The sequence below is a fragment of the Hydra vulgaris genome, chromosome 10 (genome assembly GCF_038396675.1).
Source record: "Hydra vulgaris chromosome 10, alternate assembly HydraT2T_AEP".
In the NCBI taxonomy this organism is placed as follows: Eukaryota; Metazoa; Cnidaria; class Hydrozoa; order Anthoathecata; family Hydridae; genus Hydra; species Hydra vulgaris.
This window is the reverse complement of record NC_088929.1, coordinates 19,456,464-19,472,500: the sequence shown is the minus strand read 5'-3', so window position 1 is coordinate 19,472,500 and position 16,037 is coordinate 19,456,464. Positions and strand designations below refer to the sequence as shown.

The 16,037-nt window shown below is 29.6% G+C and overlaps 1 protein-coding gene across 2 annotated transcripts in view; it reads left to right on the top strand.

Moving 5' to 3' along the window:
• The window catches only part of LOC105848863 (mucin-3B), a 15,551-nt gene extending 33 nt beyond the window's left edge, over nucleotides 1-15,518 (top strand). The window contains exons 1-5 of one of the 2 annotated variants that reach the window (XM_065807435.1): nucleotides 1-145; nucleotides 3,689-9,832; nucleotides 9,919-9,999; nucleotides 14,230-14,514; nucleotides 15,142-15,518. The exon at nucleotides 1-145 is cut by the window's left edge and continues 33 nt beyond it. In XM_065807435.1, coding sequence (XP_065663507.1) covers nucleotides 4,018-9,832; nucleotides 9,919-9,999; nucleotides 14,230-14,514; nucleotides 15,142-15,176 — 6,216 coding nt within the window. In that variant the 5' untranslated portion in view covers nucleotides 1-145; nucleotides 3,689-4,017 and the 3' untranslated portion in view covers nucleotides 15,177-15,518. Of the gene's footprint in view, nucleotides 146-2,463; nucleotides 2,583-3,688; nucleotides 9,833-9,918; nucleotides 10,000-14,229; nucleotides 14,515-15,141 lie in introns of those variants that run through there. The other variant, XM_065807434.1, reaches the window with a different exon arrangement.
• Nucleotides 15,519-16,037: the final 519 nt, after the last annotated feature.

Below are 16,037 nucleotides of genomic sequence, written 5' to 3'. Positions count from 1 at the left end.
GCATGTACTATTATAACGAGGGGTGTCACGAATAGTGATTTTGTGTCGCCAATTGTTAGGCTGCCGAATATTCGGTGACTCTTTCTTACTTTGAGGTTTCCGACCTGGTTTATTGAACTGCATATCGTGGGTATACTGGAAAAAGGTGTCAAGTCAAAAATTAGCAGTTTGACTTGATGATGCAGTATTGCATAATTAAGTCAAAGTTGTAAATTTATATATATATATATATATATATATATATATATATATATATATATATATATATATATATATATATATATATATATATATATATATATATATATATATATATATATATATATACAGTCTTGGCCATAAGTTTGGAACCGATTAGGTTTTTTGATATAATTACACTTTTTATACCCAAAATATCAACAAAAACTTTTGAAATCATTTTTATTTTAAATATTATATACAAGTAAATATTCTGTCATGTAAAAAATGGTATCAGTATTTTGAATAATGTCCTTTGGCACCCAGTACTGCTGCTATTCTCGCTGGCATTGAATCGGACAATTTCGCGCAGTATTCTGGGGTTATGGCAGTTGTCCATACACGCTTGATGGCATCAATCAGAGACTTCTCTGACGTTGGATTTGTGGCAGCAACCTTCTGCTTAATTATTGTCCACATGTTTTCTATTGGGTTTAGGTCAGGACTTGAGCCAGGCCATGGACCCAAGACTTCGATATGTTTCTGTCTTAGCCAGTTGGTTACAACTGCTGCTCTGTGGCAGGGTGCACCATCATGCTGAAATACCTTACATTTCAGAATGTTCATGTGAGTGTTCAACTTTTCCTTTAATATCCCAAGGTAAACTTGAGCATTGATGGTTGTATTCTTTGGCATGAACCATATGCCACCTCGACCTGATGCCGAGAAACTTGCCCACACCATAACGGTAGGCGCCTGCTTCACAGTGGGATCAACATACCTGATGTTGTATCTTTGTTTTGCAGGTCTCCTGACATGTCTGATATATGAGGCAAACTGAGAAAAAGTTGACTCATCTGAAAACATAGTTTTTTTCCAGTCTTGTGCAGTCCAGTCTTTGTACTTGCGACAGAATGTCAAGCGGTCACGGATATTCTTTTTACTTAACATGGCTTTCTTTGCTGGACGACATGATGGCAGCTTGAATTCCTTCAAAAGGCGTTTTCTGATTGTTCTTGTACTGGCAGGAAGTGATGAATTTACTGCTATCTGGAGAGATGACCATGTTGAATTTGCAGCAGCAAGCCGATGTATCACCCGATCCGTTGTGGCAGAAGTTATGCGAGGTCGTCCAGACCTCTTTCTGGATTCCAGAGTGCCCAACTGCTTTGCTCTTGCAATGCCTTTGGTGACAGCAGACTTAGATATGTGCAGTATACCAGCTATTTTACTGTGAGAATAATTCTGCTGGTGCAGGATCATCATCTGTGCCCTTTTCTCCTTCGACAATTCAATACTTCTAGTCATTTTACGCACTGTACATGTTAATGTAGAATACTTACTGCTAATAATATAAATAATTATAAATTAATAGATCTATTTTTATGAATAGTATATATTATTGAATGATAATTTGCAAACATTTATACAAATAAAGCGATTTATTTGCATATTTTTACTTCTTATATAACAATAAAAGGATAAATTAATTAATTTTATACTTATAAGAAGTTAAGCCTTACCTTTCGCACTGATATGCAGTTAATATATATGTAAATCAGCTAATTAATTGATTAAAATATAATGTATAGTTTGTTAATATAAGTAAGTATATTTCAACATTAGTTCAACCGAATATTAGTTCAGGTAAACATTAGTTCAAGGGAACGATAGTTTAGGCATTGAACAGTGTATAATGCAACTTAATGAGGGTCATATTGTTCACGATGCTCTGCTGCGGTGTAAAGTTACACGATTCACGTTTTGCAACGATTAAGAAGTCGCGAAGGCATTTAACTATGCAACTGATGCTGCATAAACACGATGCTGCAGCAGTTAAATGCCGTACGCGTCATAGAAACGTTCCTATGAGAAAAAAATTCATCGGTTCCAAACTTATGGCCAAGACTGTATATATATATATATATATATATATATATATATATATATATATATAAAATATATATATATATATATATATATATATATATATATATATATATATATATATATATATATATATATATATATATATATATATATATATATATATATATATATATATATATAGATTATGCCTAATTAAACTATCGGTATATTCCATAAAGTTTTTTCTTTTGTTTACTCGATGCTTTTAATTTTCATAAATACTTTCATATAGGGTCGTTTTAAGCTGGCTCAGGGTCCTAGGGCAAAATTAAGTTGTGAAGCTCCAAAATCTTATTGTCATCTATACAATCTCATTGTAAATATAATTGTAAAGACTTTGATATATATTTTTACGGCAGTCCCTAAATCGTTGGGATCTGGGAATATATCGTTCAGTTGTCGGAGCGGCCGTTCTCTCATTTTGCTTTGCTCCATTAACATTTAAATGATATGATGTTAGAAAATAGAAAGCAAAAGTAAAGTACTCTATTATTTTTATGACAATTTTTTTCGAAAAAATAAATTATTTTCATATTTCAACCAAATCGACTTTAAGTCGACTTTAAAAATGTATTAGTCGATTTTAGTCGACTTCAGAAAATATATCAGGCCACCCCTCCAAATAAATCCTAAAATATCCAAATATTTAAAACACCTCCTAAAAAGACCTAAATTTTCCCAAAATATACTTGAACTTGAAAAATACCTCCTAAAATCTCCTAATTTAAATTTTTTTTTGGAACTTCAGGTTTTCTTTCGATCATTCAACTCAACCTTTCAAATTTTTTATTAAAATTATTGAATATTTAAATTTCGTAAAAAAAAATTTTTTAATCCTCCTAAATAATACTAATTTTTTTGTTCGTTTATCCAATTTTACCGGTAAAATCTTCTAAAAAATCCTTAAAAATCTCCTAAATTCTTCTAATTTTATAACTCAAAAAAATTGTGGCCACCCTGTATATTAGAAAATATATTGTCTATTTTAGTCGACAGTCAAATTATTTAATAGTCGTAACAAAACAAAGAAATAAAATAATTTGTCACAAATATTGCACAAATTGCAAGTAAAAACTAATATAAAATGTAAAATGTTTTTAATTAAAAAAAGTATAAGAAAAAGTGTAATTGTTTAATATTTGAAGGAGGGTGTCTAACCTCCTAGGAAAAGTTAATTTAAAATTAGTCAGCAAATTTGGACATTGGAGTCAGCAAATTTTTTTTAGTTGACAGTCGGCAATTCTTTTTGCCCATAGTCGGGAAAACCCCTTTTTTTCACCGCCTATTTTTTAATAATCAAAACAATTAAATATTATACAAATAAGATTTTTATTATTTTTAAAATTTTATGTAATTTTGCTATTTTTAAGACCCAAATTGATATTACTTTGCAGAAAATTTTTTATAATTTTTAGGACTTGTTTGATGTTTAAGGGTCATGAAATACACCAAAAATAATTTTTGTAGTGAAATATTTTAAACTTGAAGCTATTTATGATGTAGAACACTTTTAGGCTGTCAGAGCATAAAGTGACGTATTATGAAGGTGAATTAAGATTTATTTTCATTGTTTTATTTTTAGAAAATTGCACAATCGAACTATCATTTGTTCTAGATGCATCTGATTCAATTAGTCCTGCCTTCTTCAACGATGAAAAACTATTTATCAACGCTCTTGTTAATAAATACACTATTAGTTCTTATGGAAATAAAGCATCTGTTGCATTATTCTCAGATAAAGCAGTAGAATCAATTTATTGTGATCAATACCAGGATGAGAAATCTTTCAAAGAAGCAGTTTTAAAGCTTGAGCAAATAGGTAGATACACTAATATTGAAGATGGTATAATTAAAGGACAAAGCTTGTTAACAAAAAGAGGATGCGGAAACCGACCAAATGTCATTAAAATCATGATTATTCTAACAGATGGCAACGCAAACATAGGAAATTCAAAAATTTCTTCAAATGGTCCTAAAGATCTTGCAGTTGCAGCAAAGTTAGCAAGAGATTTTGATATAACAGTTTTCGCTGTTGCTGTAGGGAGCGAAATTAATATGCAGTACTTACTTTTAATAACAAATGACACTAACAAGGTTATAAAATCAAGTAGTTTTGATCAACTGCTTAAAACAAGTCCTCTAAAAAATTTATTTCCAAACTGTATATTTAATACAACAGTAAGCACAAACATTATTTCATCACAAAACTCAAACAGTTATGCAACACAAACAGCCAGAACATTACCAAGTAAAAGTACCGATATATTGCAAAACACATTTAAAACTAAAAATATAAACTTCCTAACATCTGAAATACCTTCAACATCTGATAAGTTAAAAAACATAACAGAACCAATAACAAAATCAATTAAATCATTAATCACTGATGCAAAAGTGTTAGATGTTAATACAACCATATCATATAAATCAACTCCTGCATCTTTCAGTAATACTGTTTCTTATAAATCTAGAAAAAATTTGCAAAATAAACCAGAGATAACAATTTCTAAGACCACAGAAACAGAAACTCATTCCACAGAAGAAGTTGCAAACACTAGCAGCGCACCATCATCAGAATCAAATCCTGTAACTGTTACTAATTTCTCTTCAAAAGTATCAACAAAAGAGTCAACAACCTGGTCTAATCCAAAAACTAACATTCCTGCAACTTCAACTAAATCAAAAAATATCTCTTCAACCCTAATATTTACAGGTTCAGAATTTTTAACTCATACTACAGAACAATTAGGTACAACAGAAGAAATAGCAAACACCAGCAGTGGACCATCATTTGAATCAACTCCTAAACATACCACTAGTTCTACTTCAAAACAACTAACAAAAGAATCATCAACATCAACTAAAACAACACCTAAAAGGCCTGTGACTTCTACTGAGTCAGAAAATATTTCTTCAACATCAATATTTACTGGTTCAGAACCTATAAATCATACCACTGAACAGTCAAGTACAACAGAATCAGAAAATATTTCTTCAACCCTAATATTTACAAGTTCAGAATCCTTTCCTCATACTACAGAACAATTAAGTACAACAGAAGAAATAGCAAATACCAGCAGTGGACCATCATTTGAATCAACTCCTAAACATATTACTGGTTCTACTTCAAAACAACTAACAAAAGAATCATCAACATCAACTAAAACCACACCTAAAAAGCCTGTAACTTCAACTGAGTCAGAAAATATTTCTTCAACACAAGTATTTACTGGTGCAGAACCTTCAACGCATTCCACTGAACAGTCAAGTACAACAGAAGAAGCAGCAAATACTAGCAGCCTACCATCATCTGAATCAAGTCCCTTAACTCTCACCAGTTTCTCTTCAAAAGTATCTACAAAAAAGTCAGCAACCTGGTCTGAACAAAAAGCTAACATGTCTGCAACTTCAACTGAATCAGAAAATATTTCTTCAACCCTAATAATTACAAGTTCAGAATCTTTTCCTCATACTACAGAACAATTAAGTACAACAGGAGAAATAGCAAATACCAGCAGTGGACCATCATTTGAATCAATTCCTAAACATATCACTGGCTCTACTTCAAAACAACTAACAAAAGAATCATCAACATCAACTAAAACAACACCTAAAAAGCCTATGACTTCGACTGAGTCAAAAAATATTTCTTCAACACAATTATTTACTGGTGCAGAAGCTTCAACGCATTTCACTGAACAGTCAAGTACAACAGAAGAAGCAGCAAATACTAGCAGCATACCATCATCTGAATCAAGTCCCTTAACTCTCACCAGTTTCTCTTCAAAAGTATCTACAAAAGAGTCAGCAACCTGGTCTGAACAAAAAACTAACATGTCTGCAACTTCAACTGAATCAGAAAATATTTCTTCAACCCTAATATTTACAAGTTCAGAATCTTTTCCTCATACTACAGAACAATTAAGTACAACAGAAGAAATAGCAAATACCAGCAGTGGACCATCATTTGAATCAACTTCTAAACATATGGTTGGCTCTACTTCAAAACAACTAACAAAAGAATCATCAACCTCAACTAAAACAACACCTAAAAAGCCTGTAACTTTAACTGAGTCAGAAAATATTTCTTCAACACACATAATTACTGGTGCAGAACCTTCAACTCATACCACTGAACTGTCAAGTACAACAGAAGAAGCAGCAAATACTAGCAGCCTACCATCATCTGAATCAAGTCCTTTAACTGTCACTAGTTTCTCTTCAAAAGTATCTACAAAAGAGTCAGCAATCTGGTCTGACCAAAAAACTAACATGCCTGCAACTTCAACTGAATCAGAAAATATTTCTTCAACCCTAATAATTACAAGTTCAGAATCTTTAACTCATACTACAGAACAATTAGGTACAACAGAAGAAATAGCAAACACCAGCAGTGGACCATCATTTGAATCAACTCCAAAACATATCACTGGTTCTACTTTAAAACAACTAACAAGAGAATCATCTACTAAAACAACACCTAAAAAGCCTGTGACTTCGACTGAGTCAGAAAATATTTCTTTAACACCAATATTTACAGGTTCAGAAACTTCAACTCGTACTACTGAACAATTTATTGCAACAGAGGAAGCAACAAATACCAGAAGTGCAGAAACGATAGAAGTTTCAAGACTCTCTACCGAGTCTTATGTAAGTTTATCTAGTATTCCATTCTCGAAAAACTGTAGATACGAAGTTGCCTTTGTTTTAGATGCTTCTGATTCAATCAATCCAACCACTTTTAATGATGAAAAGCTGTTTGTTGGAAATCTAGTGAAAAATTTTGGTATATCTGAAAATGGAAATAAAGTCTCAGTTGTTTTGTTCTCAAGCAAAGCCACTGAGACAATTTACTGTGATGAATATCAAGATGAAAAATCATTTAACAGAGCTTTAAAGAATCTCACACAGAGTGGACAGTTTACTAATATTGAAGATGGAGTTGATAAAGGAAAAAGCATATTACAAAAAAGAGGGTGCGGAGTTCAGGCAGATGTATTGAAGTTAATGGTGATTTTTACAGACGGAGCAGCAAACATAGGAAATTCTGTAAATCCTATGAATGGTTCACAGGACTTGGCTAATGCAGCAAAATCTGCTCGAGATTCTGGAATAAAAATAATTGCTGTTGCTGTAGGAAAAAAAGTAGAAAATGATGTTTTACTTGCTTTAACAAATGACACTAACCTCATAATAAAAGCTTATAACTTTAGTTTATTAGAGAAAAAAAATATTTGGCAAAATTTTGTATCGTGGCTTTGTGAGAACCGTCCTATAACTGAGGTGATGTCCGAGCCATTAAGTAGAGCAGAACCTTTAACAACTAAACCCAAACTTATACATACAAAAAACAAAGTTAAAGAACTAACTGTTTCTAGTCAATTACCTAATACTTTTTCAAAACAATCTACTAAAGAAATACAGACTACACAAATAACAAAAACTTCTCATTTACTAACAGGAACATCTGAAATAGTTACATCATCAACTGAATTAGAAAATATTCCTACAACACTATTATTTACTGGTTCAGAACCTTCAACTCATACCACTAAACAGTCAAGTACAACAGAAGAAGCAGCAAATACTAGCAGCGTACCATCATCTGAATCAAGTCCTTTAACTGTCACTAGTTTCTCTTTAAAAGTATCTACAAAAGAGTCAGCAACCTGGTCTGAACAAAAAACTAACATGCCTGCAACTTCAACTGAATCAAAACATATTTCTTCAACCCTAATGTTTACAGGTTCAGAATCTTTAACTCATACTACAGAACAATTAGGTTCAACTGAAGAAATAGCAAACACTAGCAGTGGACCATCATTTGAATCAACTCCTAAACATATCGCTGGTTCTACTTCAAAACAACTAATAAAAGAATCATCAACATCAACTAAAACAACACCTAAAAAGCCTATGACTTCGACTGAGTCAAAAAATATTTCTTCAACACACATATTTACTGGTGCAGAACCTTCAACTCGTACCACTGAACAGTCAAGTACAACAGAAGAAGCAGCAAATACTAGCAGCATACCATCATCTGAATCAAGCCCTTTAACTGTCACTAGTTTCTCTTCAAAAGTATCTACAAAAGAGTCAGCAACCTGGTCTGAACAAAAAACTAACATGTCTGCAACTTCAACTGAATCAGAAAATATTTCTTCAACCCTAATATTTACAAGTTCAGAATCTTTTCCTCATACTACAGAACAATTAAGTACAACAGAAGAAATAGCAAATACCAGCAGTGGACCATCATTTGAATCAACTTCTAAACATATGGTTGGCTCTACTTCAAAACAACTAACAAAAGAATCATCAACATCAACTAAAACAACACCTAAAAAGCCTGTAACTTTAACTGAGTCAGAAAATATTTCTTCAACACACATAATTACTGGTGCAGAACCTTCAACTCATACCACTGAACTGTCAAGTACAACAGAAGAAGCAGCAAATACTAGCAGCCTACCATCATCTGAATCAAGTCCTTTAACTGTCACTAGTTTCTCTTCAAAAGTATCTACAAAAGAGTCAGCAATCTGGTCTGACCAAAAAACTAACATGCCTGCAACTTCAACTGAATCAGAAAATATTTCTTCAACCCTAATAATTACAAGTTCAGAATCTTTAACTCATACTACAGAACAATTAGGTACAACAGAAGAAATAGCAAACACCAGCAGTGGACCATCATTTGAATCAACTCCAAAACATATCACTGGTTCTACTTTAAAACAACTAACAAGAGAATCATCTACTAAAACAACACCTAAAAAGCCTGTGACTTCGACTGAGTCAGAAAATATTTCTTTAACACCAATATTTACAGGTTCAGAAACTTCAACTCGTACTACTGAACAATTTATTGCAACAGAGGAAGCAACAAATACCAGAAGTGCAGAAACGATAGAAGTTTCAAGACTCTCTACCGAGTCTTATGTAAGTTTATCTAGTATTCCATTCTCGAAAAACTGTAGATACGAAGTTGCCTTTGTTTTAGATGCTTCTGATTCAATCAATCCAACCACTTTTAATGATGAAAAGCTGTTTGTTGGAAATCTAGTGAAAAATTTTGGTATATCTGAAAATGGAAATAAAGTCTCAGTTGTTTTGTTCTCAAGCAAAGCCACTGAGACAATTTACTGTGATGAATATCAAGATGAAAAATCATTTAACAGAGCTTTAAAGAATCTCACACAGAGTGGACAGTTTACTAATATTGAAGATGGAGTTGATAAAGGAAAAAGCATATTACAAAAAAGAGGGTGCGGAGTTCAGGCAGATGTATTGAAGTTAATGGTGATTTTTACAGACGGAGCAGCAAACATAGGAAATTCTGTAAATCCTATGAATGGTTCACAGGACTTGGCTAATGCAGCAAAATCTGCTCGAGATTCTGGAATAAAAATAATTGCTGTTGCTGTAGGAAAAAAAGTAGAAAATGATGTTTTACTTGCTTTAACAAATGACACTAATCTTATTTTAAAAGACTATAACTTTAATATGTTACTCGAAAATCGTTTTATGAAACCTATTTTAGAATTCTGTTTAAATAAAGCAACACGTTTATTTACTGTTACTAAAATGGTATCTCTTGAAACATCACCTATCCATACAATAAAGAATAATTTTACATTTTCTTCTCAAGGTTTAACATTAGAAAGCCATATGCCGACAACAGTTGGTTTAAATACAACAGTTTCAACTGGAGCTTGTGATGGTAAGGAATCTTCTAATATTAATTTTGTTTATTTTTGCTATTTTTTTTAAATTTTGCTAAAATATGTTTCTAATTTATATTATTAGGTTTTTGTCGTTGTTTATTTAATGTGTCTTCATTTCCAAAGTTAGAACTCTCAAAATCTGATATTGAAGTATTGTTTAATGGTATTTAATTTTTTTTTTTTTATGTTTAATTTATATTGTTTTAAGATATTTATTTACTTAAAATGTATACATATTTAAATAAATTCTTTTTTACCAACATTTTATATTCAAAAGTTTGAACATCAAATAATTGTTAAAAACACAGTCAATAAATATATATTTAAATATATGGTAGTATAGAGGTCATTTTATCAACCTGTAATTAGCTGTCTTAAATAGTTTTAAATTATTTTAGAAAAAGTTTTAGGTAAATGGAGAATCTTCTGCTGAATTAGTTTTAGATTCAACAGCTTTAAAAAAAGTGTGATTAAGTTGGCCACAAAAAGTAGTCAATTTCTAATTTTTTATAGAATTTTTTATCTGATTTTCTAATTTTTATCAATTTATTGTTATTATTGTAAAAATCGAAGTCATCAAGTAATTGCTGATATTTTAAAAATATATTCCAAGTATTTTTCTATTTTGATATCAAACTGAAGATATTTTAACAGAGGATCTTTAATTTAGAGGAAACCATTCTGATAACTATCACTCCCCCTCCCCTCTACTGTTTATATTACAGGTAAAATCTGTTTTTATAAAAAAAATTTGATTTTAAAAAGTATTTTTAAACACTTTATTAAACTCAATAATAATTAAACAAATAAAATAAAAGTAAACCAAAATTTACCCTGGTGGTCTTATGAGAGCTCTGCAATAACACTTTTGTTATTATTTTTTTCTCATAACATAAGTAATATAAGTAGAAATTTTGTTATGTGAGTTTAGATAGGAATCTACACACCCAAAAAAAAAAAAAGTTTACTTAACTTGGGGTTCAGAAATAAAGAAAAGAATAAAAATAATATTTTCAATTTTTATTATAAATAATATATATATATATATATATATATATATATATATATATATATATATATATATATATATATATATATATATATATATATATATATATATATATACAGTTTGCAAAAAAAATTTTCTTTACTTAAAGATCGCATCAACAAAAAATGAGTTTTCCATTCAAATTTTTAAATTTTTAAACGAAGGCGTACTTAGGGTTGCCAGATGTCCGGTTTTTATGGAGGAGAATACAGCGCCAAACTTGAAAAAATAAATTTTTTTACTGTGTTCTCCTTCGTAAAAGCCCGACATCTGGCAACCCTAGGTATACTTTGAAACAAATAACATCAATGTTTTGGAATGGTCATCTCAAAGTTCAGACTTAAATCACAAATTAAAATTTGTGGTATATTTTGGACAGAAAAAATGACTACCGAGCGTTTAGATGCAAAGATGATTTGAAAGAAGCTATAACAAGTGCATGGGATAATATAACAATAAAAGAGAACCAAAATTTGGTCAACTCAATGCCAAATCGTCTAGCTGAGGCCATCAAGGCTTTAGGAGGTCCAACTCAATGCTAATTTCCATAGAGTTTATTATTTATTATTAGATATTTTCTGAACAAGTTATTTTACAAAAACAAAAAAGCTTGTGAAGGAATGGTATTAGCATTCCTGTGCAGAACCCAAAGTTGTTGTACTACCAAAGTTACACTAGCATCATAAATCAGGCTATGTTTCTTCTTACAACATGACTATCATATAGCTCCTTAAAATTTCTCAATCCTGGAGCATTAATAGTTTGCTCTGGCAAAGAGTTCCAGTTTTTCACTATACGATTTGTGAAAAAATTATTTTCGCAATGCTTCACCAGTTGACACTTTAAATGCATAACCACCATACGAGTACCACCAGCCGGTCCATTGCAAAGAAAGGAGGAAAGAGACATCGGTGGGTGATGCCAGTTAATGACATCAATCTGACTTATTATTTTAAAATGCTTTATCATATCACTTCTGATACTTCTCTCAGTCAGGGTGGTAAGTTTTTGAGTCTTTCATTGTAATGCAGTTTTGAAATCAAAAAAACTACTTTTTTAGTTTTTCTTTGAATGTTTTCTAAAATATTGATGTTTCTAACTTGATATGGTGACCATGATTGAACTGCAAATTCTAAATGTGGTCTAATATAGGTTATATAAAGCGATTTCCACAGATTTAAACCTCTGAGCTGAGATGCTTTTTTAAATATTCCCAGTATTTGATTGGCCTTTATAGCAGCAGAATTTACTTGCATCTTAACTTAACTTAAGGTTATCAGAGATGAGTACACCTAAATCTCTTTCAATATAGGTATCAGCTAATGTGACTTGTGTGCCATTGTCATCATACATATAGTATTTTTGATTTGATTTAGTTGATCCTTGACCGATATGTATGACCTTAAATTTTGTTATATTAAACTTCATCTGCCAAATTCTTGACCATTCAACAGCTTTATTGATATCAGCTTGTAAAAAATCTACATCTGATGGTGAGCTGATTACCCCCAATGATTTTGCTATTCTCAGCATATAATGTTGTATTGTGTGTCAAATTATCTGGTAGGTCATTAATATACAACACAAAAAGAAGAGGACCAAGGACTGATCCCTGTGGGACTCCACTAACTATATCTTTCCATTCCGATGTATTTGATCAGTATGACATTTTTTTTGAACTGTACGATTATTTTTTTTTGCATGCTGTATATATATAGAAATAATATATATTATTTTTGGAGCAGTTTGGTTTAGGGAAAAACTTTTTCCCAGCAATAACATTTACAATGACTCGTAAAATGTTATTTATTAGTTATAAAAAATTAAATGATTTTATTTATTAATTATAAGAAATTAAATGATTTTTAATTTATTTACTGCTTGAAACTAGTAAATATATAAAAGTTAATAAAATATTATTTGCCATCTTTTTTATTAATTTTGAAATAATATCTACATTAACGAATTTTTTTTATTAATTTTGAAAAATTCTTTATTGAAATCTTATTAAAAATAAATAAAAGTAATGCATATAAGATCTGTATTAAACATGATCAGTAACACCATAAATGATATTATTGATCATGTTCAAATAAACATAATATCTACATTTACGAATTCTTCAAAGATCTTTTCTAATCGATTAAACAAAACTACACAACACTTAATTGAAGTACCAAAAGAAAATAGTGATGTGAAGTAACCAAAGTAGCACAACAGATTTTTCCAATATAAAAAAAATGCAAAAAAATGTTTTTTTAGAACAATCTAAAGAAATAAATGCAAATTATCTCAGTTAGAATACAAACTCAGTTAGAGTCACAAACTTAATGTCTTTACCAACAATGTTTCATTTAATTTTTAGTGATACAGGTGATTTTATTTTTGTGATTTGCTAAAATCTACACTGTCGTCCCAAAATTAAAAAAAAAATGGCAAAATTATGTACAATTTTTGCATGTTTTACACTTAAAATGAACTATTTAACTTGGAATTTTAAACTAATATCTTATTTTAAAAGGGAGACACCAAATTGATTTTCCAGTATATTATCTTTTTTTTAAAAAAATACATCATTACATCTGTTTTAAATTTAATAAATTATCATAAATTCAATAAAGAGTAATTATCATATATTTGATAAAGAGTAATTACAATCTTCAAACAAAGAAGTTTGCAAAGTAATTTGAAATATTGAAATACATAGTATTTCATTATTTTAAATTTGAGATACTATGTATTTCAATACATCTCTCATCATTTGCTCTTTAGGTGATAAAATATTATAAACTTTTATTTAAAATCTTGCAGCAAATAGATATTTACAATTATTATCAAGCAAAAGTAAAATTCAGGTAAAAGAGCAAAAATAAAATAAAATGCAAATTTATGCTAATGCTCCATTTCTTTGCTCACTGATATATAGGTTGTATGAAAAGGACTGAAAAATGTTTAGTCAAATTATATAATTAACTTAAATAATGCATATAAGTATTGGGATCATGGATGATTTTATTACAGGGTAAGGCTAAAAATCAGTTTGAAAAGTATTCTCATGAAATTTTAATGCCCATGTTTTTTCTGTTGTTTTTTTTTTTAATTTATTTTTGTTTGTAGACATTTTATATTTTTAAAACAAGATATGGATACAGAGAAGCCATTCTACGGAGGAGGGGTGGGGTGTTTGATGATTTTCAAGTATAGTCGGTTTTTTGAAGAATACATAGTTTCATGCTTTACAACATAACTTATTATGTTTCTTATGTTATAACTTATTATTTGTATTTAGAAAAAAAGCTATGCATACCTAGGTAAATGCTTTAAAATTATTTTCACATATTTTAGGCACATGCTTTAACGATAAGTTGTTAGCCTCAATTAAGTATGTTTCCTCAATGACTGGATCAATACTTTTCAAGAAATACAGCTTGGAAACTTGCAGAGATGAAATTAGAAGCAAAATTAAAAAAAAGGATGAAGCTTGTGTTGATAAGTTGTTAGACAGATTTTCAGAATGCAATATTGTCATTGATTGCAAGATCAAAGATTTTTATGAGAGAGCAAAACAATCTAAAAAGTTTTTAGAAAATCTTGTTAAATTTTCAGAAAAAAGTTATGATATTTTTACAGGTAAGACTTAATTTTTCTGTTGTAATTTAGATTACAATATTATATCACAGTATACAATGTATAAACCACGGTCAATTATTACTTGTACTGAAATAGTTTTAGTTATTTAAAAAATAACAAAATTTGAAAAGTTTCTGATTATACTATTGTATGTGAATTTGAAATAACCCTAATGCCAGTGGTGCTGCTAAAAAAACTTAATTATGAAAAAAAAAATTTCTGGCTACACTTTATGAAATTTACAAAATGCAATCTAAAATATAAAAAAGCATTTATTTTTGTGGTGAATAAACGCATTTTCTACAATAATGTGTAATACGTATTCAATTTAATCAATTTTATAATTAACTATCAGTTTAAAAAAATAACTAGAAAAGGGTTATCAAAATTTAATTTAGGAATAGGTTTCATTGACTACCAGTCAGTAAATATTTACTTAACATCTAATTTCTAAATCTTCTTTCAGATATTTTGCTTTTTAAATAGATCTTACCTATAATAATATAATACCATATTGTCTATAATATAATACCATATAGTCGCCATCTTATAATAATATTTATTTTATTATGCTTTTATTTTGTCATGAAAACAAGCAACTCATTTCAATGCTTTTATTTATTGTAGGTTTAAGCAACTTAATGAAATGGATTGGATTATGAAACTGATGTCCAGGCTGCTACATATGAAATGATGTAAAGTCATCATTAAAGAAATGAACGATAAAATAAGTTAGACAGTGAAATATCAACTGTTTGTGAAGTTTTATATATATATAAAAAGGATATGTTAGTTTAAAAAATTATATTTAATGTTGGAGAGTCTTTCTTTTTCTTCTTGTGAAAATCTTAAGAGTTTTTTTATCAAACTGTTGCAGTTTTTTATTTTTTTATTTTATAAATGTTACTGTTATGTTTTATTGATAAGGCAAAAGTTATTTTGTTATATTTAAGATTGTATTTTTTTAATTTATATCTGGTAAACACATATGCAGTATCTATAAATATATGCATTTTTTCTTTATTCTTTATTTATAGTTCTATTAAAATTTTAGGCCTTTCGGTTTAAACTCCTTATACCTCAAGGTAAATAATATAATTTGCCGAAAAATAAGATTTTTCAAAAATTGCGTTCCTATTTCTTAACTTTATGTCAACTAGAGATCTGCAGTCGTATTTGCTTCTCTTCGTTAAACCACGGAAGTATAAACCGTAGTTCAACCGCATTGAAATGCTTCAGGACTATGCTTGTAGCCTTTTGTTTTGTAAACAATAAGAAAACGACATTAAGACTGTACTTAAACACCTAATCTTTAAACGATGACGCAAATAGGTACTTTAAAATTCAAATATTTTGACGGTTCGCTAACAATATTAATATCAGGTATAAACGTTAAAAATGGCAATAACAAAAACGGCTAACAACAAATTTTTCTTAAACTTCATATTAAATGAATGGAGTATTACAAGCATGAATGGAATTATTATATACAACTGATGAAACTTTAATTTAGAAAATTTTTT